The 25,581-nt window shown below is 42.0% G+C and overlaps 1 protein-coding gene across 7 annotated transcripts in view; it reads right to left on the reverse strand.

Annotated features, from left to right (window-relative positions):
- The window catches only part of ETV1 (ETS variant transcription factor 1), a 91,112-nt gene that overhangs the window by 7,608 nt on the left and 57,923 nt on the right, over positions 1–25,581 (reverse strand). For all 7 annotated transcript variants that reach the window (XM_028750128.2, XM_028750126.2, XM_028750127.2 and 4 more), the window contains 2 exons: positions 2,633–2,701; positions 1,361–1,429 (listed from right to left, as the gene is read on the reverse strand). In XM_028750128.2, coding sequence (XP_028605961.1) covers positions 1,361–1,429; positions 2,633–2,701 — 138 coding nt within the window. The remainder of the gene's footprint in view (positions 1–1,360; positions 1,430–2,632; positions 2,702–25,581) is intronic.

The raw sequence follows: 25,581 nt of genomic DNA on the forward strand, positions 1-25,581 counted from the left end.
GAAATAAATAACACATGAATTCAGCCATTGGTCTTGCCTCCTCCTGCTAACCACCTCTTCCACCTGTTCTAGTAGGGAAAAATTAACTGAGCACCCTGCAGCTGGGTGGCTAGGATGAGGGAATGTTGCATCACTTCCTCCCTTTCCTTCAGAGCTTGGTGGAAATTCACTCCCGAGCAGAACGGGTGGAAGGGTGAAAGGCGACCCCTGCACAAAGGAAAGGAAGGAAGGGTAGGAGGGAAGGAGAGAGGGAGGAGACGGAGGGAGTGGAATGACCTTTTTGCATCTCAGGAACCTGGCTGCAGAGTGCTTTTTTCACTGTCCTCAGCTGAAGATGGTAGCAGTAGACTGGCAGGTGGGAGCAAGCCTGACAGCTGAGCTCAGTTCCGAAATGGCATCCACACACGTCTTTCCAGCTGCAAGCCCTGTTTTCATTTTATGCCTGTCTTCGCTATTGCTTGGCAGCAATAACTAACACTGCCTATATTATTTTTAGCTCTGTACCAGTATGGAGATGACACCATACCTGCAACTAAATCAATTAGCTGTTTGTTTTGCAAACCAAACTCCCCCAAAAGCTGGAGAGAGGCACAATTACTGTGAGAAGGAACACCGGTCCAAATTCCTTTGGCTACAAAAGCAACATTAACCTCATTAGCGCTTCTCCCCACAGAATACACGCTGGATTTATAGCTAATAATGAGGAGGCTATGTTTTGTTTCATAAGCCATTTGATACTAGTTAGCCATCCCCAAGAACGTTTTCAGAAAAATAAACGGATATTATACATTCTGCTCTTTAGGCATCAGCTTCATTAAGCAAACTAATGCAACGTTCAACAAAGCACAGCTTTCTCTTTAAACACACAGAAACCCCTGAATAGCTCGGTGGCACTTGTGTTCCATAATTCATCTCTTCATGGATAAAAAAAGACAAGAGTTTGCATTAGTCATCAGTAAATCCAGAGTAGCTGCTTTCTGTTCTGCTTCGTTAATTAAAGGATCAGCTTTCAATAAATCTCTAATAACAAGCTGTATGTGATCATCAGTGCAATGGAAATCCTCCTATTACTTCTCAGAACAGCCAGAGCGACAGTGCTTTATCTTGTCTCTGCGTACAAAATCTCTTGCTAGCAAAAATAGAATGACATCTTATTGAAAAGCAGTCTTTGGTTTCTGGAGGGAAAGGTCAGTCTTTGGTTGGACATGCGACAAATGGTCTATTAAATGGCCTGGAGTCAGAATGCTGCTAACCTTTCATTTCATTTCATTTTTACTATCTATCAAGGAAACAGAAACGACTCGTTTACGGTTCCAGCTCTCCGCGAGAAGAAACACAAACACACAGGCATCTAACATACCGTCAAATTTCTCTGGAACAACACAGGTGTCATCGTAAAACTGTCTCGGCCCCTTTTCATACATACAACCTGGAATTTTTTAGGAGAAAGAGAAACGTATTTACCAAGCAGAATAGGGGGGGAAAGGGTTACCAATTTAAAGCAGGCATCCCCATTAAAACTAAGCAGTAAAGGTGCATGCGTATGTTGTGTTAGTCTTTTTTTGTTGTTGTTGTCCCAAACAAGAGAATGCATTAGTAATGGAAAGTCCTGCGCAAAATGCCAGCCTCCACCATTAGAGAATCCCCTCTGCTGCATATTCTTAAAGCGGTGGTTTTTCCCAGTCAAAAAGGCAGAAATGGGAAGCTTCATGCATCAACTGAATTTTCCAAGCAATCGCCCACAAGCGTTGCTGCTCGCCACACCACCCTCTAGTTGTGTTGCTGTTGCATACCAGGAGGAACAGTAGCAGAGGCAAGGTGGCAGCTATGCAAATGTGCTGGCAGGAGCACCAGACCCCGCTGACCCATCCTGTTATGCAGCAAAATCACAGTTGCAGGAGGTTCGGGAGAGCAGCAGGGCCCCATCACTCTGTCCGGTACTGTCACCACCTCATATGACTTTGCCATGAGAAGTTACCAGAAGAGGCACAGACGAAGAAGCATACAAGAGAGTGTGTGTGGGAGGAGAGACACAGTATAGCTGCTCATGGTCTTGAAAACCAGAAAACCCACGGTCACATGTTTGCTTTGCCAAGAAGGTTGATCCTTGAGGAAATCACCATGGGTGAGAATTTGCATGTACTCTACACAGTGTGCAGTGCTTCTCCACACAGAGAGAAGTGGTCAAGGAAAGCCTAGTCTTCACGTGTTCTCACTTCAAAATAAAAATAAAAATCAGTACCCCTTGCTGATGGGCTTATAGCTTCAAAGAGGCACTAGTCTTTTGCTGTCTCGAGGCTATAACTTAAGGGATGGGCTTAAATTGCCAGTTCAGATGTGTGCCTTTGGGTAATCACAACATGGCTGAAGATAAAGGAAAGTGTGCTGCAATTTAAACATATTTTTCCTATGTTAGAAAAGACATGCAAGCTCCAGAATTTCTCCTAGAGCTTTCAGGTGCCTATTCTGCAAAAGGAAAAAATAAATAAATGCATGATTATAATCAGCCTTATTTATAACCTTTATGAGAATAGGGTTTCAAAGGCAGCATCATGTTCCTCTTTTTTATTATGTGGATACCTAAATTTTGCTTCTGGAGAAAACAGAACTACACAAACACACACTTACATACCTTCTGTTCTGTTTTGGTGAGCCAGGAAGCCTTCTTGCCTCATGTAAATGGAATGGCAGCTAGGCACTTCTGGAAAGAGAAGGCAATGGGTGAGATTTCAACGTACAGTCTGAGAGTGACATTCCGTAAGCAGCAATGCATAACCTTAATTGTTACTGAGAATAACAATATATAATAATAACAGCTGTTGTGGTAAGAGATCTGGAGCAAATGCAAGGCGTCCATTGGATTTGCACTAAGAATGAAGCTCCCACTAGTGGAATGCTGCTTGCATGAAGAGGACTGCCACAATTTGGTATCACAAAAGTTAGTTAGAATATTGTTTGGAATGACACAAGTCAAGAAATAAGGGAAGCTGTAGAGAGAAAAAGAGCACACATGAAGCTACAGGGAATGGCAACCTGTCAACATTTAGGAGTTTAGAATAGCATGTGGAAGGCAAAATAAAGGAAAGGAAAGGAAAACTATAATGTGATTAATATAAATCTTACCCAACATAGATCATTAAACAAAGTATAGTGGTACCTCAGGTTACATATGCTTCAGGTTACATATGCTTCAGGTTACAGACTCCACTAACCCAGAAATAGTACCTCGGGTTAAGAACTTTGCTTCAGGATGAGAACAGAAATCGTGTGGTGGCAGCACAGTAGCAGAGGGAGGCCCCATTAGCTAAAGTGGTGCTTCAGCTTAAGAAGAGTTTTAGGTTAAGAACAGACCTTCGGAACGAATTAAGTACTTAACCCGAGGTACCACTGTATTTAAATCGTCACTGGAGCTTTTGGTGAAGCTCATTACAGTTAGCAGGGAAAAAAGAAAAACTAATAAAGTCCAAATAAAGTCCAGAAACCTCCTTATTGAACAACTGACATAGCATGCTTTTGAAGGACTGTGGCTAGATGGAACAGAAATGTACAGCAAAATGATGAGTTTTGAAAGATTAGATATTTCCACAAAGAACAGTGCTCAAATTCATTAGCAAACTGATTGTCACAATCAGCCTCAGAGTCAAGTTTCAATAAAACTTCTGACATGCCTAGTGAAAAAGGCTACAGGTGACACATGGTCAGTTTCCATGCTAACCAAGTTGAACCTGTTACAGATAGGTAGCCGTGTTGGTCTGCCATAGCTATCTGCCAATCACCCATTCCCAACACCCTTCTGAGTAATACCCCTCCCCACCTTCTCACTATATAGAAGGATCTGGCAACTTCTGTTTCAGTGTATCTGAAGAAGTGTGCATGCACACGAAAGCTCATACCAAGAACTAACTTAGTTGGTCTTTAAGGTGCTACTGGAAGGAATTTTTCAAGTTGAACCTGTATACCTAGAACATATAAACATGTGATATTCTAATGATTCAGCATATACAAAAGGGAAGGGATCAGCAATAGCACTTGATTCTAAAAACAGGCTTAAGTGGGAGTAGGTTCTACCAAAATCAATACAGTTGCGGTACCCAGGCTGCAATTTACTAATGCAGCTCCACCTAGGTGATAGCCTTGTTCTGCCATGTGCTGGCTAAACAGAAGAAGGGGAAGGCATTCACCCACAGAACTTCCACCTGTAACAAGAGATCAATTCATCCACATTAAGGTGCCATGCAACTGCTGAAACCCAGCATTCCAGTAGACTGGCACCTTAACTTCCTGTACCACAACAGCCCAGTCTGGCAGACTTAGCTCTGAACCTCCAGAATGCTACCATATTTGCTGAGGTTCTGATCCTGTCATCTATTGCAGTATTGTTTCAGCTCTCTGCAGATGGCCAGATAAAGCACTAGCTTCAGTACTGGGCTGTGCAATAGGAGCAGCTCAACTATTAGAGAGGACCCTGCTAACTTCACTTTTGGAGCCCAGTCCCTGCTTGTTACAACCTGCTGAATCTGGCTTTTTTCCTTATCTTGGACTACAGTGGTACCTTGGTTCCCAAACGCCGAAAACCCGGAAGTAAGTGTTCCGGTTTTTGAAAGTTTTTTGGAAGCCGAACGTCCGATGCAGTTGTTGGCTATTGTTTCTGGGGCGCCTGCACCAATCAGAAGCTTCGCCTTGGTTTTCAAACATTTTGGAAGTCAAATGGACTTTGGCGCTTTTGTTTTTGCTATTTATTTTGCGTTTTTGTTTTTGAGGATTTTTTGGTTAAGTTGTTTTTGCGACTGTGTGGAACCCAGTTCAGCTACTGATTGATTGATTGTTTGACTGCGGAAAGGGATAAAAGCCCCCCATCCAAACAATGACTACCACCAGAAAAAATATTAATTTAAATTTTTATCATCTACAATACTGTCTAATTTCTTTTTCAGCACAGTACATTGATTATTGCTTTCATTTTATGGATCAATGGTCTCGTTAGATAGTAAAATTCATGTTAAATTGCTGTTTTAGGGGTTGTTTTTTAAAGTCTGGAACCGATTAATCCGTTTTGTATTACTTTCTATGGGAAAGTGTGCCTTGGTTTTGGAACACTTTGGTTTTGGAACGGACTTCTGGGATGGATTAAGTTTGAGAACCAAGGTACCACTGCACATTATTTGCCACCTGGCCACTCAAACCACGTCTGTTCCTCTTCAACCATTAACCCTACTTTGCAGATCCTAAAACCTGAACTCTTGGAGGCTCAAGCCTTGTTGGGTACTGACCATAGGAGCCAACTCCTAGGGGTCGAGGTCCCTTCAGCCCTCTTAATAAAATATTTGAGGGCCCTCCCCCCAAGTTGCCATTCAAATGGGATGTGTGTGTCGTGTCCTGTGATCGATTATGCGGGTGGGGCAAGAGGGAAGCAAGTCAGAGATTGACTTAGCATAACATGGGGACCAGTACTCGTGGTTTGTTTCCTCTAAAGAAACCACACATGGTAAGCCAAGAACAAACATTGGCTTCTGCTCACGGTTTGTTTGGAGAGAAACAAACCACGAGTGCTGGTTCAGATTTAACATTAAGCCAGCTTCTGGTTTGTTTTCCTCTTGGTATGGCACATAAACGAGCAGCAGAGGAGTGAAGTGGGAGCTTCTGAGTAGTTTTCAATGGCTTGTTCAAATTAAACCATGATTTAAAATAAACAACATTTTAACATTACATACAAATGGGGACACGATGTACCATGTGTGTACTGAACTTACATTGTTGGTTGTTTTTTTAAAAAAAACGGAATTTAACTCTTCAGTTGAAATATTAAATGAACTGATTAAAACTGTATTATCTCTGTTAAATCTCACACTCTTGCTACAATGTAAGTATCTACACATACATGAAAACCTTTTGTTCTCTTACACTGCAATTCTCTACACTCGTAGGCCAGCAGTAAACCTGGGAAATGAGATTTAACTCTGACCACACCTGCATTGTACTCAGGACCTGAATAAAGTCCTGTGGAGTTCAACAAGGCTTATTCCCATGTAGCCAGCATTTGAACCTTAACTATTTGAAAGCTAAAATATTGTTCAGTACACCATTGCATTCTGTTCTTCAATCAGCCACTGGAGAAGCACTCACATAAAACCTGCAACAGGACCAAACATAATTTGTCCAGTGTTGTGTGCAAGTCTTTTCCAAAACGCAATCCTGAATTTCACTGTTCACTGACTAGGGATGAGCATCGATGACTTGGAAGGAGAAGAAAATGAGATTTTACACTGAATTCACTAAGTAAGTGCTTATTACAATGGAAGTTCATCTACCCATAGTCTCATTCCACAAATTTTCATTACTCTTTTTTACGATGAAGTGTGTCTATCGCTTGGGACCTCCAGTGATTCAGAATCCCTATCTAAAAAGCAGCCACAAAACTCAAGACAGAACCAGATGCAATGATTGACAGGAGGCTACCACCAAAAATGAGGGCCTTGGGCTAAATTCTTCCTGTAAATGTTTAGGCTGACTTACTTGTATTGCAAGCTCATGTTTTGCATTTGCCCCCCATCAACACCAAGGTTACCGCTTGCAGAGAAATCACACTGGCAAGTCCACCAGAACATTAGCAGAAGTGTGTGGCGAACTTGCTAAGTATCACCTCTAGTTCTCTCAGAGATATGCGACTTTGATGGGAGAAAAGGCAAAAACACCTGTACAAAATGAGCTACATAATAAAGTAGGTAAGTTTGATAGGCGTGTGTGTTTGCAGGAGAAGAGAGTCAAAGTTTTATCTAACAGATCTTGATTTACGATTGTGGCTAAGTATCACCTCTAGTTCTCTCAGAGATATGTGACTTTGATGGGAAAAAAGGCAAAAACACCAGTACAAAATGAGCTACATAATAAACTAGGTAAGTTTGATAGGCGTGTGTGTTTGCAGGAGAAGAGAGTCAAAGTTTTATCTAACAGATCTTGATTTACGATTGTGGCATGTAGCCCCAGTTTCCTGGTAGGGATGCAACAGGACTGCATGTTGACATTAGAAAAGGAGGAACAAAGGCGCACAAAAATGCTCAGAGTCTTGGGTCTGACAAGCCATGGCTTACTCAACCAAAATCATTCTGCCTGAATTCCACCAGGCGACTCTGGAATTCCCTATATTGGGGAAGCACTAAACTCAGGGAGAGGGGAGCCAGGGCTGCTGCAACAAACAGCTGTGCAAGCCTTGGGGAGGCAGAGATGTGAGGGGGCCTCAGAGGAGGGAGGGAAGGAAAGAGGGAAAGAGGCCAGTGTTGCCTGCGGCACCTCTGACCTTCATTCAAGGCACCCTAGGGTGCCATGGCACACTGGTTGAAAACCACTGCATTAGGCTGTATGTTGTGTATGTCTGGTTAGGACAGGGTTTGGGAACCTGCAGCCTCAAAATGTAGCTGGACTCCAACTCCCATCAGGCCCTGCCTGGATAGTCAATGGTCAGGGATTATGGGAGCTGTGGTCCAGCAATACATGAAGAGTCACAGGATCCCCAGGCCTGGGATAAACCTAACAATTGTGAAGAGGCAACTTGTATTTAGCAACATTAACTACAGCATAAGCATATGATTAAACAATCCACAGAGGACGGGGGCGGGGAGGGATACGTCTGAGAAGACTTTGTTCCTTGCAAAGTACCTAAAGTCTTATTATTCTAAAGTGCTATTGGTTAATTTATGACTATCAGAATGGGTCAAACTCTAATCAAATTGTAGAAACATTTCCAAAGTGATTATTCAATCAAATGACTAACATGGTTAATTAGGAGCCATAAACATTGCTCTGAAGTTCATCAAAGTAATGACTTGCCCAGAAAAATTACTGCCAATTAAATTGCCTTCTGCTTTCATTTCTACTTTATCTAATAAAAAGGCCAACCAATGAAATTTAACATTGCAGTTTTAAATTGTGCTAAATGCTTGACTAAGACCCAGGAATAGGTTTAACTACCTAACTGGGGTTACATTAGAGAGCAGCAAATGAAGAACAGAAACTGTATGTTTACTTCTTGTTTCCAAGATGGCCTTTAAAAGAGAAAAAGGAGGAAAGGAAAGATGCCATGCAGCAAAGTTTAGGTACTGGCTTGAAGATGGAATGAATCTGTTGGGCAGAACAGAGCCATTAACTTTTTAGATTTTTTTTTAATTGCACATGTCCCCCCCCACCCCCCGGCAGCATAATTCAGCAGTTCACCTTCTATATTTTGCTATAATTTGTTGTGCACAAGACCTACTACCCAGATTAAAATCCACTATGGAAGAAGAGTTTGAAGAAGAAGAGTTTGGATTTGATATCCCGCTTTATCACTACCCGAAGGAGTCTCAAAGCAGCCAACATTATCCTTTCCCTTCCTCCCCCACAACAAACACTCTGTGAGGTGAGTGAGGCTGAGAGACTTCAGAGAAGCGTGACTAGCCCAAGGTCACCCAGCAGCTGCATGTGGAGGAGCGAGGACGCGAACCCAGTTCACCAGATTACTAGTCCACCGCTCTTAACCACTACACCACACTGGCTGCCAATCCACTTTGTTTGTGTGCAGAGGTCCTGGATTCAGTCCCCAGCATCTCTAGGTAGTGCAAGGAAATGCTCCTGTTCAAAACCTTGCAGAGCTATGGCCAGTCAGTGTTGGTAATGCTGACCTAGGTAGACTGTACATTGTAAACGCCAGTGCCTTATAGTCCTACATATGAGTTTAAGAAGTGAGCAGGAATCTGAGCTACAAATGCTGGGGTGGGGAGGAATCTGCAGTAGTAGTAGTATTCAGACTGCAAAGCAAGTTGCAGTTTTGAGCCATATGCGTGATCTATGAACAGAACAGTATTTTTCTATTATAATTTTTTAACCCAAGACTTCCGAAAGACACGTTTTATTCAATGAGCCTAAATCCTGAGGCCGGTTTCTATGCCGGGAGTTGCCACTCCTATCCCATTGCCACGTGGGTAACAGAGAACATTGGCATTGACGAGGGGATGTGGTCAAGCAAAACCTCTATTCCTTCATGGCCCTGGCAGTTTTAACACCCCTTGCCCGAGACAAGAGAAGATGAAGTATTAGTCATCTGGTAACCTGAGACGTCTAAAGAGGAAAGTGTTGTGTTAAAGGAATCATAGAATCATAGAGTTGGAATAGACCACAAGGGCCATCGAGTCCAACCCCCTGCCAAGCAGGAAACACCAAAGTTTGTTGCCTAGAAAATAAAGAGGAAAGAAGTCAGCTGACTTAAGAGAATCAGCTGGTCCATAAGAAGGAAATACAAATGCGTCCACCCGACAACATTCACAGGGGAAATCCCTTCCACCAGTGACTGTTTTGAAACCAATAGTTCAACTTTGGCCCTGAAGCACTGGGGGGAAAGATGTGAGCTCAGAGACATTGTGCCTAAGCTCACACTGTCTCTAAACCCATTTCCCTGCCTACCCCTGATATCTCCCTATGGGACGCAGTATATAGTTTGTATGCAAGCCATATTTTATGGCCACTTTTGCCTCTGAAACAACTGTTTCATCTGCCTTGTTTGTGGCACGCCCCAGATTCAATCCTTGGCACCTCCAGGTAGGCCTTCGAATGTTAAGTCTGAAACCATAGAGATCTGCTGCACTGAGCTGAATGGACAAATATTCTGAAACTGTGTAAGGCAGTTTCCTGCGTTCTTTTGTAATTTTGAGCTCTGAGACCAGCATGGTAAAATGTGTTCTGTCTCAGAGCAAAACTGTGCCAGTTGACCGCGGTTTGGCCAGCACAATTAAATCCTCCCATCCCTGGCCAGGGCTTGCTTGCTTATTTATTTATTTATTTATTTATTTATTTATTTATTCATTCATTCATTCATTCATATCATTTATATTCCACCTTTTCAGAGGCATACACTGAAGGGTACTGTGTGGGATTCCCCCCTAAATGCAAGATACTCTGGCCCTCTCCTTCTGGTTTGGGTGTTTGGAGCATTTTCACACACTGGGTGCCTGCCATACTAATAGGGGCTATCTTTGCAGTCATAAGCTGAAATGAACAGGGGAAGAGAGGAGGAGACTTATCAGGCAGCAGAACTCTAGACAACATCCATGCCTATGACGTTTCCAGTTTAGCGATTGTGCTCCATTGCTTTACTTGAGCCACAAATTGTTAAGTTAGATGCAGAAATTGACACAGCGGCGTCAAATATATGGCTCATGTTAAGCAGAGCTGAACCATAGCAGCCCTTCCAGACCATAAACTTGCAGGAGTGTAAGAAGCAATCTTGCGTAAAGGGAGAGCATAATATAAATGGAGACGCGACAAATCACTCACAACTGTATTCCTCACAAAGTTGGAGGAAGTAAACTGAAGCAGCAGCAAGATGCAACAAGTAAACAGGACGATGGAACCAACTCGCATTGTCTTAAAAAGAGAGAGAGAGAGAGAGAGAGAGAGAGAGAGACGATGCTGAATGTCTCCTATCACCACAGCATATTTGGATTAGAACTCAGATGATTTAAAAGAGAATAAAGCAGTGAACACAATATACCATTTAAAGCACTGTTCCCCCTTCTCAAAGAACTCTGGCCACTGTGGTTTGTAAAGGTATAGGGTCCATGGATGGTTACGTCCAAAGGCGACTCTGGGGTTGTGGCGCTCATCTCACTTTCAGGCTGAGGGAGCTGGTGTTTGTCCACAGACAGCTTTCCGGGTCATGTGGCCAGCATGACTAAACTGCTTCTGGCACAACGGAACGCAGTGACAGAAACCAGAGTGCACGGAAATGCCATTTACCTTCCTGCCACAGTGGTACCTATTTATCTACTTGCAGTGGTGCGCTTTTAAAGTGCTAGGTTGGCAGGAGCTGGGCCAGAGCAACGGGAGCTCACCCCGTCACGGGGATTTGAACCACCAACCTTCTAATCAGCAAGCCCAAGAGGCTCAGTGGTTTAGACCACAGGGCCACCCACACTGGGATTTTTAATTCAGTTGCTGGGAATTTTTATTCTGTTGGGGGTAAACTACAGTACCCAGAATCCTTTGAGGGAGAAATATGTGCTTTGAATGTGCACAGCGTTAGACAAATGCATGGAGAATATTGCACCAATGGCTTCTAGCCACAGATGGGAGGCAGAATGCTTTTGAATGCCAGCTGCTAGGAATCACAACTTGAAGGGTAGGGAGAGTCCTACTGTACCCAAGTCCTGCTTGTAGGCTTCCCACAGGAATCTGGTTGGCAACCATGAGAAGAGGGGCTGGAATTGGGCTCATCTTATGTTCATAATTCAAGAATCACATCTGAATCGGAACAGGGAGGTCCTTTTAAGATCACAACCCTTTTTCCCTACAGGGGCCAGATAACTATTTTAGGGAGGTAAACAAGGATGGCGTGATGGCAGCAATATGTATTTCCTGTTAATCCCAAGCATAAGGCGAGAAGGATGTGGAAATTTTGTGCCAATTTTTCTCCCCGTCTCAAGAAATTTGCCTAAAAACACAGACATGTTCTATTTACAGCCTGCATAATTATGATAAAGACCTTCAATTTTACGTTACCTGACTGGTACAGTACAATGCAATTTAAAACCAGCAACCATATCTTGGCATCGGCAATAGCCTTTGAATATTGAAAACAGGAGGAAAATCCATAGGATGTATTTATCAGGGATACAGCTTATTGACTCCAAGTTGTTAAATCTATTAACTGGAAAGCTAGTTTGGCAATTGTTCCACAGATACCGTTGCCTTTTGCACTGATGGCTCCCCTTGCAAATCCCGCCAGCTTGTTCTATTATAGTCGCAACGTAATTGATGGTTTCTGCTACACAACACATGTTCGTCTAATAGGGACACAGATGTGATAAATAGCGATGAGATATAGTTTCAGAAGGATGACACTAGTGCACTAGGGGGGAAACCCTAACTTTCAGATGGGGAAAATATTCCTTATTCTCCAGGACCACCTGTTTTGCATGTGGGTTGAACACCAGGTAGAACCAGGGCCGTCTTAACTGTTGGCGCTAGGGGTGCACGGAGGAAACATCTCTGGACAATGACAAAACCCGACGAATAGGAGCGCACGGATCCCCTCCAGAGATCTTTCCTCCGCTCCCGCTTGCATCCCCCATCGTTCTGTGCTGGCACCCCACATTGTGCGGCGCTGGGAGTGTGCGCTGACAGCAGAAAAGCAGTAAAGGAACCCTCAGCTTGGCGCATGCAACAGGATGCGTTGCACAGCACCCACAACATTACATGACACTCCGGGCGCTGCACGCAGCCAAAACAGTTAACCACCATGCAGGGGGGGGGGCAGCGGGTGTACAGTGCTGTGAGTGTGCCGCCCGATATTTGTCCCTCCCCCCCAGCATGGAACCCGCACCCACCTTCGTACGCCCCTGTGTGTTCCAGCGTCCCACAACTTTTCTAAAGGTAAACAACTATTTCCTTAAGAAAGGTCAACAACTTTGGGCAATCTAGGGGCGCCCGGTGGATCTTTGCATCCCAGTGCTGCATATGCTTAAGATGGCCCTGGGTAGAACCCCCCACCAAGAAAGTCTGAAAAAGATGCCTGCCCAAAATCCTGGAGAGACAGTGCCTGTGAATGCAGGTAATAATGTGCTCCATGGTCCAAAGATCAGGGTGGATTAAAGAAAAAAGCTTTTTTAAATAAAAAAAATCAGATTTTTAAAATAAAATTAAATCGGATTTTTAAAATAAAATGCTTTTGGAGGAAAAATCTTTCTAAAGATAGTTTTCTATTTAAGTTACATTATAGTCCAAAAGCTATTCATCAGGAAATAAGGATTTGTTTTAAGTTTTTCATGTGTGCTAAAACTCAAGTCTATAGTATTTTATTTTTTAAAAATCATTTAACCACATCAGTTAACAAACATGGATACATATTCTATGTTATTGTTTTAGTTAAATAATTTGTTTATATTGTTATTAAGGAAATGATTATTTTTCTCCTTCCAATAAAGTACAGCAGAAAAGTTGTTCAAATATAAACAGCTAACTTATTAAAACTCACAATAATTTCATAATTATCTGTCTATGTATTTCTAATAATATAACCAAATCAGTAATTTTTAATATAACTGTAAAAACAACTCTGAAAATTTATTATTCCAAAAATGAAACCTTCCTCTGGTTGTCAATATTAAGATGATACCAGCAAGAATGAGTCTTTCTGTTTTAAAAAATGATTTAAATCAAGTCTTACTGACTAGTGATTTAAATTGATTTGATTTAAATAAAATCCACCCGGCCAAAGATATAAGGCATTTCCCTATGTTCTCATGCGAAACATTTCCAGGATTTAAGAATCAAAGACAATGGATGACATAACTGAGCTATGACTCTAGAAAGGAAGCGGAAAGAAAAACAAGACAATCTTAATTTTCATTTGGGATTCAAATGAAGACAATGAACACCTTTCTTTTATAGGCTGCTAGATTAAAGCATTGTCCATGAAATCTAAGAAACCCGCAAATACTGGAGGTTTTTAAACGGACAGTGTAATTTGTTAGTTTTAGACCAGTTCGCAATTAGGATTTTAAAACTATATATCGTCAAGAGAGGGGGTGGGAGAAGGAGTCAGCACACTTACTTTGCCTCTTCTCCCAACTGAATTGCAGAGAGCAGGCAAGTTGAACCCTTCTTGCAGGGGAGCGATCTCTCAATTGGTGCTCAAACCCATATAGAACAGACAAACAAATAAACCACTTTCCAAAATATATAGTAGAGATTGTGTGTGTGTGTGTGTGTGTGTGTGTGTGTGTGAGAGAGAGAGAGAGAGAGAGAGAGAGAGAGAGAGAGTGCGCGCTCTGATCCACTATGAAGTATCAATACATCTACATACAGTGGTGCCCCGCAAGACGAATGCCTCGCAAGACGAAAAACCCGCTAGACGAAAGGGTTTTCCATTTTTGAGTTGCTTCGCAAGACGATTTTACCTATGGGCTTGCTTCGCAAGACAAAAACGTCTTGCGAGTCTTGCGATTTTTCCCCGCTTCCCCCCTTTTTTCTAAGCCGCTAAGCCTTTAATAGCCGCTAAGCCGCTAATAGCGCTAATCCGATAAGCCGCTAATGGGGTTGCTTCGCAAGACGAAAAAACTGCTAGACGAAGAGACTTGCGGAATGGATTATTTTCGTCTTGCGAGGCACCACTGTAGTTCTTTTAAGGTTCAAAGCACTCCATATAGTAACCTTCACTCAATAATCTTTGTTAATTAGGCAAGTATTATTATTCCCATACAGTGGTACCTTGGGATACAGATGCTTCAGGTTACATACGCTTCAGGTTACAGACTCCACTAACCCAGAAATATTACCTCGGGTTAAGAACTTTGCTTCAGGATGAGAACAGAAATCGTGCTCTGGCAGCGCGGCAGCAGCAGGAGGCCCCATTAGCTAAAGTGGTGCTTCAGATTAAGAACAGTTTCAGGTTAAGAACGGACCTCCAGAACGAATTAAGTATGTAACCCGAGGTACCACTGTATTGCATACTGGGGTGTGTGCAGTGCTGGATTAAACCCTGTGGAGGCCCCTAGGCAGTTGAAATCTCAGGGGGCCCACCACAAAATATCTCCCGATACCAGTGCTTTTTTCTGGGGGGACACGGGAGCGCATATCCCTAAAAATTTTGTGAATCTAAGTTTGGTCTCATTGAGGGGCAGTATTTTAATATGAGTAGGAAAATGAGAGTACCCATAAACATTTTTTTTAAAAGAAAAAAGCACTGCCTAATACATTTTGTAATTTTCTTTCAAGATCACATCAATATTATTATGATCCTCTAAAAGGTGTTGGGCTCATAGGTCGGTTCCTGTTCTGCCTATTTCGTAATCCGGTGCTGGATGTGTGTGAATAGAACTGTCTACTCTCTACCAAGAATTGCTGGATAAAGGTAATATTTAGTTTAAAGTATTCTACTTATGCACCCAAGTACTGTCAGTAACATTCCCAATGCTCGGGGTAAGGACATCAGGGTTATCCTAAAGGAGGATGCAAAAAAGATGTCTCTGAAAAATCAAGTTAAAAATTAAAATTAATTCGGAGTAACAGAAACATCGCATTACGACAAGATGCCAATAAATTCAAAAGCCAGGCTTCACAGAGAGGGAACGTAATCCCTACCTCTCATCTGGCAAACAACCTACAAGTTGTAATTTAATTTGGCTAAAGCAATTCCAAAAGAAACCAAAACACATGCAAAATAAAATCCACAGTTTTCCTCCCTGAAATACACCAGATTGCTTTCTATAGCGAACTGCTGATTTACTCTGGCATCATCACGACATCCGGTTTTCAGAAAACACATTAGGCAACAGCAGCCTCCTTCAACAAAAGGCTACTTGTTATTGACAGCAGAACCAAAACATTAAAAGGACGTCATATTTTTTTTTTTTTTAATGTACAATCCTGTCCCAGCTGGTGGCTCTCCATTTTTACGCTCTATGTTTATTTCAGTCATATGGGGTCACTTTCAAACTATGTGTACGTTAAGTTGCTATTTACAAGAAGAGAAAAACATACACAGAAAACACACAGAGAAAAAGACCCCTCTCTCTTTTGTGAGCCTTGGCTGCAAAAAACACACATCTGCATGGCTCCTCCTCCATCCCATTCTCAGTCTATAAAATTTAAGTTCTACAAACACTGCCTGGCTGAAGTGACATATTTGAATGGAATTCAGACCAACCAGTTCCTGTTTATGTTTCTGATTGGATTATGTAGCCTTCTCATTCACCATACATTAGGAACGCACCAAGGCCATAAATGGTGTCAAGTTACAAGCAGAGGAGGCCAGCAAGCATTAATCATTACTTTAAGTCAATGGGCAAGGGAAGCAGCTGATGGAACACTACACCCTTCAGCTCTCTATAAATGGACATTCCAATGTGTGCACTCCTCCCGCCGCCTCCCTCCCCCTTTCCCCCCTTCAGCATCCATTTTATGAATGAAACTCCAGGCTGCACAGAGTCCATTCATATAAAAGCTTTGCTTACTAGGCTCGGCCTCTAGGGATCAGTCAGTCTTGGAAAGGCCGATGTGATTGGTTTAAGAAAAGCTTCAGCCTTCCATTACTGATTTAAAATGCAGCCCGTGTCCATTTGACCTGCGTTAATGCATAGAGAGTAAATCCAGACTGTATTCTCAATTCTCAAATCAAATCATTAGCCAGTGCCACTTACTGTAACCGTAGATTCAGAGGATATTTTATCCGTTTCTTTGAAAAGGGAGGGAGGAGAGAGACAAAACTTTATAGATATTGCCTGTCCGAATTGATGCAGCACTCACTGCAAGAGAGCTATGGATTTTATGGGGTTATACCTCTAAATAAGAAAATAATCTTGGTAATTAACTTTTTAAACATTGTGTACACATGGAAAACAGACATGGGGGAAGTGAAGGAAGAATACCAGCTAAGGCAGGCACTTTTGAATGTGAACAGTTTCAAGCTGCACAATGCTCTCCCCATAATATGCAGCATTTCCATGTTTTTTGCGACAGGCATGATGAAAACTGTTTATGCCATTTTCTTCTGACAGTGGTCAGAGTGAACCTCTATCAAAATGCTTGGTGTGAGAGGAGTGCCGATGGCCAACAGGCAAGATCACCCAGCCGACAGACTAATCATTGAAATTGCTGGATTCCATAGTCACATGATTTCCTTAGTGATGTACTGAGACTACATGATGCTGGCCTTCAAAGCATGCAGCAAGCCCTTCCAGATGGGTGCAAGCAGTTCCTATGTGAGCCACAAGTTCCTGGGTGTGAGCTCTCTTCCAACTCCATTTTGTGTTGATTTGCAAAAGTGCCAGCGTTTAACTATAAAGCCCTAAATGACTTGGGACCCTAATACCTGATGGATCAACTCTCCCCATCCTGTCCATTCCAATGAAGTTCAGATGGAAAGCTTCTCCACATTCCACTGTCAAGCAAAGTGTGTTATGCAGAATACTCTCCCCTTAGTGTTGATGGTGACACCACATCATTCTGGCACCAAGTTAAGACCCATCTGTTTTCACAGGCACTTTTAGTAGTTTAGCTGATTGGAATTGGATTAATCCTGCTCTATGGTTTTAGCTTCCCCACGGGCTGGGAGGGATTTTATGGTTTTAACATTGGGTATGAATGTGATATTAGGAACTGTGAACATATAATTTATTTATGTACTATTAATATTAGTACATAATATTTTGATGCCTTCTAAAAACTTTGCTTAAGATAGCCTACCCACGCAGTTTTACTATGTACATTTGGTTTTGTAAACTGTTTTTATTTATATTTTGATAATTCTATTGTGTATTTTGTTTTTAAAGTCTGCTTTTTTTCCTATCGTTAATTAACAGTTTACACCATTTAAACTGCTTTGAATTTTTTTCTGACTAAGCAGCACATAAAGCTTGCTATAAAGAAATAAATAAAGTTTTTGTGTCTTGCATTCTCTCCTAGTATCTGTACAGATGAACGGCGGGGTTGCAAATATGTTAACAACAGAACAGCTGTGTGGGCTGAAAGCCAACAGGATGTCTGTCCCTGTCTCCATTACAAACACCTGTGGGCCTGCTCTCTCTCTCTCTCCCTCCATTCTTCTTTTTTCTTTACCGATGAGAAATAAGAAAGTAGTAACAGTCAGCCAATCTATCATTTCTTTCATTCATTCATACTATGAGGCAACAGGCTGACATATAAATTCTTAAAATGGAATACAACTCATTCCCATTCTAGGACCTAATTGAGCAGTCCTTGTGTGGTTGTGTTATTGCAGCAAAAGAATTAGCAATGAGAGGAGATTAAGTCTTTTCAGTGCAAGGCAAGCCAGAGTTCAGTGGCTTTATCTGTTTGTACAGCACAGGATTGTGGTTCAAGAGATGTTTCCCTGCCAGATCAGGCTGTCCTAGCGACTCATAAGGGCAAAATTAACAAGTCTGTGTTGCACAAGCAACCACCACAAGGGTTTACTGTCGGGGTTTTTTAAAGGAACAATTGCTGATCAGAAAAATAAACTTTCTGAACAGCTTGATTCAACACATTCAGCTTTACAGAGGCTGAGGAACAATTAACAAGTGCGGCAGCCTACTGCAATATAGCTATGCTATTTGAAGAGGCTAAAAACGAAAACTATCAGGGCATCAACATAAACTTGTTTCCAAGGATGTAGCAAGGATACATTACTATATACGTTGCCATTAATATATACGCATGGCAAGCGGTTACCATTTTTTGTCTGGCAGAAACAACTATACACAACAATCTTGAATGTTGTGAAGCAAAATGCACTGACTATTTGACCCTACAACTCTTTGTATTGGATAAAACAGGACAATAAATTGTAGCTGCCACCTGCCGTATAAACTAACAGAAGAGTTGTTTCCACATTATAAGGCATTTAGGAATTCATCAAAAACTACTTGTTTTGTACTGATGGGAACTTCAAAACTCGTGTGAACTTCAAAACAAAACAATACCCTAAAAAACTCTAGACAAGAAATACTAAGGAATATATATATATAGGCAGTAGTAGAGCAGAGGATAGTTACATGAATTTGAACAGCACTTGTCCCTAATGTTAACCTACTAAGCAAATAGAAAATAACTGTGTTATATTAAGGTATATCTCATCATTAACAGTGCTAACATGTATTTTACTCAGAAATCTCTACTATGTTCAATGAGTTTTACTTCCTAAAAAGTGTACATCACAATCTAAGGGTTCTTTTACAGAGTGGAATGGAATATCAAAGATAAAAAGGCGTTTATAAAAGATTTGAAACATAAAAAACGGGGCAGGGGTGGGGGAGATAGGCAATCTAAAGGCATAAATATTAGAAGGTCAGCTCTTCAAATCTACAAATTAAGAAGAACATTTCACCTTGGCCTTATTTGCTCTTGCTACAGAGACATCCATCTGGTAAGATACAGTGGTGCCCCGCAAGACGAATGCCTCGCAAGACGGAAAACCCGCAAGACGAAAGGGTTTTCCGTTTTGGAGGCGCTTCGCAAGACGAATTTCCCTATGGGCTTGCTTCGCAAGAAGAACGCGCTGCCTTTCTCCGCTCTCCCGGGAAGGCAGGCAGGGGGGAGCAAAGTCTTTTGCCCCCCGCCGGCCTTCAGAAGAGGTCCAGGACCTCTTCTGAAGGCTGGCGGGGGGCAAAAGTCTTTGTCCCCCCTGCCTGCCTTCCCAGGGGCTTTTACATCGCCCCGGACAGCGGAGAAGTCCTCCGCTGTCCCGGGCGATTTTAAAATGCCGCCCGCCAGCATTTCAAGATCGCCCCGGACAGCGGAGAAGTCCTCCGCTGTCCCGGGGTTTTTTAAAATGCTGGGGGTGGGAAGAAAAGCCCTTGTTCCCCCCCCCCCAGCCTTCAGAAGAGGTCGGGGGACAGACTGTCCCCGGACCTGGTCTGAAGGCGGTTTCCATAGGAACGCATTAATTGATTTTCAATGCATTCCTATGGGAAACCGTGCATCGCAAGACGAAAAACTCGCAAGAAGAAAAAACTTGCGGAATGAATTAATTTCGTCTTGCGAGGCACCACTGTACTGAAATTCTGTTCACTTAAAATATTACACTGAAGAAACAAACCAGGGCACAACCAGCCAAATCACCATAAAAGTTTTTCAAAGCTTTGTTTTTGAAGTCTTTTAACCAGTCTGGTTAAGCAAGGCAAATTCAGATTTGAAGGGGGGGGGAGTAGGCCACATTCAACGTTCTGTTGTACGGAAGCAGTGGATGAAACCAGACACAGAATTCCCGGGGCATCAAACTTGGTCATAAAGGGAGGGAAGAAAGTGCTCCCCACAGCACTCTACCCAAGCAGCTTTGAGTTTCACTCTGGTGAAGATTTGCACAATGCCAGTACAGACTTTGTCTGTCCCAGGCAGGGGCTGTAGCTCAGTAGTAGAGGATATGCTTTGCACAGAGAAGTTTAATCCCTGGCACCTCCAGGTTTCAGGGTTTTTTGTATAGTACCAAGTAGCAGAGGTTAGGATGTGATGGACCTATTCCTCAGACTCTTGATAACCTCTACTGGTCAGAGTAGATAATACTGGATGAGAGGGACAAGCCATCCAGCCTCCCAACCTTCCAACACAGTTTATTTGTCGACCTTCCTAATGGCAGTGGCTCAGGCCCACCTGGCCCTTAGAACTTGCCTGACCCCCCTCAGCAAGCAACAACCCTCAATGAACCTGCTCTTGCTTTCACACTCACTTTTGACAATGGCCTCCCCCATCACTGGCCCGCGCCCCTCACCCTGGAGGCTATCCACAAAAGAATGTGGCCCTCAGGATGGAAAACACCCACACACCCAATCCCTGCTCTACAGCAGATATCTTTCACGTTGCCTACGAAATGTTCTCCCCCCCCCCCTTAAGTTGCCTTTGATGTTCTGCAGCAAAAGCATGTGATTATCCCTGAGCTATGGTCCTTGCACAGAGATAGTGTATTGATTTGTGTGTTTGTTTTTAAATGCTTCTTTGAGATTAAAAAGAAGTAACAAACATAAGGGCTAATAAAAAAAGGGAAAGAAAATGATACAATTTGTTACATCCTATCACTGTACATTCTTCTTGAGTTTCTAACAACTTCCCGTTACCTCATCCTTTATTTACCACTTAATCTATCTAGCACACTGCTAACTTTCATTTTCTTTTTGTTAATTTTCATCAATGTTACCATGCCTCATGGTTGTTCATCCTACCACAGAAGTCATTCAAATCCTGCCACTGACGTCATATTATTGCAGTATTCAGTAAGATATTTTTATCTTTCCTAATAAATGCTTGGTCAGTATTACTTCTCAGTTTGTCATTTTTGCCAACTCAGAGTACCCTAACAACTTAGTTTGCCACTCCAGCTTTGTTGGGATTTTCTCTCCTCTCCAGTTTGTGGCAATTAATATTTTTGCGGCAATATAGTGTATTGCTTTGATTATGTCACTCTCCCTGCCCCGCCCTCGCCGCCACTGGCACTCTTCCCACCCCATTTTTAAAACATTTTCATTCTGACTCCTATATGTAGTAAACAGCATAAACACCAGATTTTTACTCACCTTTGCAATGACAATAATAATAATAATAGTATGTTATGGTAATCTTGCGTTGTATGGTGACAACACCATGGAGTTTGAATCATTTATCTTTGAAAGAGTTTTGCTTCTCTGGTTATCCTTCCTTCAACTCCCATGCCAATTCTCTACTGAGCACTAAGTTTACAAGTGACAGACTGCTGTCATGCTTGTGCCTTGTTTTCTCTGAATATTTCAAACAGAAGAAAATAAACAGCATTCCCAAAGTGTGAAGAGGGAATATTTTGACAGAGAAATTTCTGTTCCAGACATAGAGCAAGTTTCAGCAAGGCACTGCCATTATAGGCTGCCTTTTCTTTGTGACACTCAACAGTTGGTCAACTGACCTGTTGAATATTGTCAAAGGACAGTCAAGTATTTTTAAAGAATCAATGTTATGAGGCAACAAAGTTAATAAATTTTAAATGTGACTGAAAAGCTGGTGGCAAATGCGGGGGGCGGGGGGTTTTTATACTTTGTGTCACAACATTTAATTAAGAACCAGGTGAAGTAATGGATTCAGAACTGTTCAAGGCTGTGAAACTTATTCACTATTACAAGCTGAACCCATTAAATATGGGACACCCTCTACTACTCTCTCAGTCCTCCCCACATTCCCAAATAAAGCAAAAGTGAAAGACTTGTTTTTTTGACCATGGTCTAGTCTCAACAAGCTCACCCACATTCAGCCTCCCAACACACACTGGGATATTTGATTACATCTGATGTTACAGAAATGATGTCAACGGAAGAAACACAAAGTGTCTGCATACAGAGCATGTGGGATATAAAACACACACACACACACACACACACACACACACACACACACCCTGCCCATCCGGCTGGGTTTCCCCAGCCACTCTGGGTGGCTCTCAACAGATTAAAAACAGAATAAAACATCAAACATTAAAAACTTCCCTAAACAGTGCTGCCTTCAGATGTCTTCTAAAAGTCAGATAGTTGTTTATTTCCTTAACATCTGATGGGAGGGGATTCCACAGGGCGGGTGCCACCACCGAGAAGGCCTTCTGCCTGGTTCGCAGTGAGGGAACCGCCAGAAGACCATCGGAGCTGGACCTCAGTATCCAGGCAGAATGATGGGAGTGGAAACGCTCCATCAGGTATACTAGGCCTAGGCCATTTAGGGCTTTAAAGGTCAGCAGCAACACTTTGAATTGTGCTCGGAAACGTACTGGGAGCCAATGTGGGTCTTTTAGGACTGGTACGTGCATGTATGTACAGTAGGGCTGGGCGATATATCGCCCAAAACTGGTTTAAAGTCCATATTGTGATATTGGTTTCAGTTTTTGACCTGGCAATATATTGCGAATGTGTGTGTGAGCACGCACGCACTATGAAAAAATCACAATGTGGGAAAACCCGTGAAGGCAGCCAATGTCTCTACATAGTTCCATCCTTATTTCAGACATCGCGATATATCAATATGTTGTGAAGTTTAGCTGGTGATATATCACGATGTTGAAAACCAGATATTATTCGCAACACCATCCACTTGACATATTAAACCAGGACTGCAAAAAAACAAACAAAAAACATACACAAGTGTCTTGCAACTTTTGCTATCACTGCTGGTTTGTTATATGCAAAACCACTTTAAAGCAGAAGATACTTAATAGTCCATTTTGTCAATAAGAAAAATGATAATTTGGCAGGAAGTGGGCTGAATGAAAATGAGCTGTACGTACAGCTGTGTGGCATTACCACACCAGATGGTACGCTATGCAATTTATAGGATTGAACCCATATTCTGAAGATGATGGGAAGCAAGTATAAACCCTGCAGAGCCCTACAGATAAGTAAGGGGTTGGATAAGCCGTTGCTCAGCACCAAACTTTGGGATGCCTCCCCTCAGAAAAATGAACAGATCAGCTTGAGGTAAGACCCAGGGAAATCTGCACTTCCAGTATTATCAAGCCTAATCATAACAATAGGGTACAATTTATCCTAATGTTGTCTAAGCACAGATAATCTAAGCCACAAGAGCAGTCCTGGTGCTATATTCAGGCTAAAAGAGTTTTTTTTTTATAAAAAACAACAACCTGGCAGGTATCCAGGCACACTTGAAACAGTTCCCCAGAATGGAAAATTGGGGTAGGGTGATAGCTGACTGGGAATATGTTCTGTACTCATGGTTGTTAAAAACAACACATCACGATAGAAGCAAATTCCCATTTTAAATCGACTAACTTCATTTGGCTATTTGAGTATACAAGCTATTGAATTACCTAGAATACTTTACTGTGCAGAATTCTGTGTAACTGAAAAGCTTGCGTATTCTTTCTCTAATAGAAATTAGTCAAATCAAAGGCACTGCCTTATTTTATGTTACTTGATTTTGCCCTCAGCATGGCTCCTAGGATGGGTGGAAAAATAAAGCAGCTTCTATTCTGTTGACATTTCTCTTTTTTTCCATGTTCCATTATCTCAACATTCTGCAATAGAAATTGCATACCTGCAATTACAATTACAACTAATTGATCTGCCATTTCCGATGTCATAATTAATGTCATGTTTTAATAGAGTTATAATCATCCCATAATAATGGTTTTCATTCACCAGATTTCCAAAACGGGTAAGAATACAGTGCTCAAAAGCAATCAGCAGTTATGAGGCTCTTTCAAAATATCCCAGAAGGAACATCTTAGTATAATAATCTTGCAAAACAGATTTTTGAATTTTTATCTGGACAGCAAAGTAATATTATGCAAGCTCTTTGTCAGAGCGACTTATACCCAAACATCCATAAGCATAATAAAATCAATGATTCAATGGCAAATGCATTATGTCTCCAAAAAGGTTATTTAATGTACCCTTAGAGCAAGGAAAGGGAAAATGATGGTTTCTGGAGAACAGATGGCAACACGACAAAATATCATCAGACCCTAGTTGTTGACTGCAATTTATGTTGTGTACAGATGTGTCAACTTAAATGTGGGGTTTTTGGAGTCAATAAGAAGTACTCTGAGGCCACAAATCAATTTTTAATGGCCACTAGTTGCACTGTTGGTTCATTTTTAGAACTAATTCTTCTCCTGCAAGAGCAAAGAGACCAACTTCTGAAGTTTATAGTGATGGGCAGAAAGGAAGGGGAATCAGAAACAAACATATTGGAATAAGAGGGGGAGAGTGTGCTCCATACTGAGTACTAAAAATAAAAGTGCATCAAGGAGCCAGAATAATGCTCCACCAGAGCCAGCCATCACATTCCCCATTGTGTGTCCAAACTATCCATTACCTAGAATGGGAGGACAGTACAGTCAATGTTTCAGGCAACCGAAGAATATACTCAAATTCAACACTCTATGCAAATTCTGAGTCACACCATGGGTGGGTGAGAAATAGTAACCTGTGTGTTCCGTTTTCCTCCTCCCTTATATTTTCATATCATGTGTTTATATTATAAGCCTGAGAATAGGGATAGCCTTTATCACTGACATTTCCAAGCCACTCCAAGATTTTTTTTTATGGCTGAAAAATGGGAAAACAGTACTTTAAATAAATAGATGAGAGTGGTGGAGGACTAGACTAAGGGCTGGTACAATGTGATCTGCACATGCCTAGCAGAGAAGGTTTTATTGGGCCTGGTTGTCAACTGTAAGCGCACAAGTGGATGGAGGGATTGCCCAATGCATTTTTGTCAAAATGCAATGATGACGACTTTGGGAAGAACCTTGTGTGGAAGGCACTAATAGACACAAGTGCATAGTGTATGTGTGGTGGAGCACTTAGAGCAGGCATGGCCAAACTTGGCCCTCCAGCTGTTTTGGGACTACAACTCCCATCATCCCTAGCTCACAGGGCCAGTGGTCAGGGATGATGGGAACTGTAGTCCCAAAACAGTTGGAGGGCCAAGTTTGGCCATGCCTGACTTAGAGTGTCGGACTAGCACATGGAAGACCCACTTTCAAATCCCCACTCAGCTATGAAGTTCACTGGGTAACCATGGGCCCATCACACTTTCTCAGCCTAACCTACTTCATAGGGCTGATGCAAGGATAAAACAGGGGACAGAGAACTTGTACACCACCCTGACTTTCTTGAAGGAAGGGTGAGATAAGAATACATATTCCCGTCTTCATAAAGTGATAATCAAGGACTTTAATTTTCGAATATAAAGGAGATGGCAAGGGAAAGAACCATTTAAGACATTAAACCCCTGTTCAGCAAGGCTATTTCTGACTATCAGGGATATTTCAGGCTCCTCCAGCCAACCTGTATATTGAGCATTCGCCTTCAAATAGCACAGAGGTTATAATTGGTCATTCATTCCAGTTTGCTTGTGGGGAAGTTATGCGACAACAATCATTCATCATGAAATCATATGCTCATATGCTTGTGTGGTAGCTATGCACAGTTCATCCCACACATTTATCTGTTACTTTCCTAACTGCAAAGAGTTCAGGCGGGGTGGTGGATTTGTTGTACCATAGTAACAGAGTGTTTTACTTTACTTTACTTTTTACTTTGGCAAATCTAACATTTCTAGAAACCCTCTTGCAAAATACTGACAGTA

The sequence above is a fragment of the Podarcis muralis genome, chromosome 12 (genome assembly GCF_964188315.1).
Source record: "Podarcis muralis chromosome 12, rPodMur119.hap1.1, whole genome shotgun sequence".
In the NCBI taxonomy this organism is placed as follows: Eukaryota; Metazoa; Chordata; class Lepidosauria; order Squamata; family Lacertidae; genus Podarcis; species Podarcis muralis.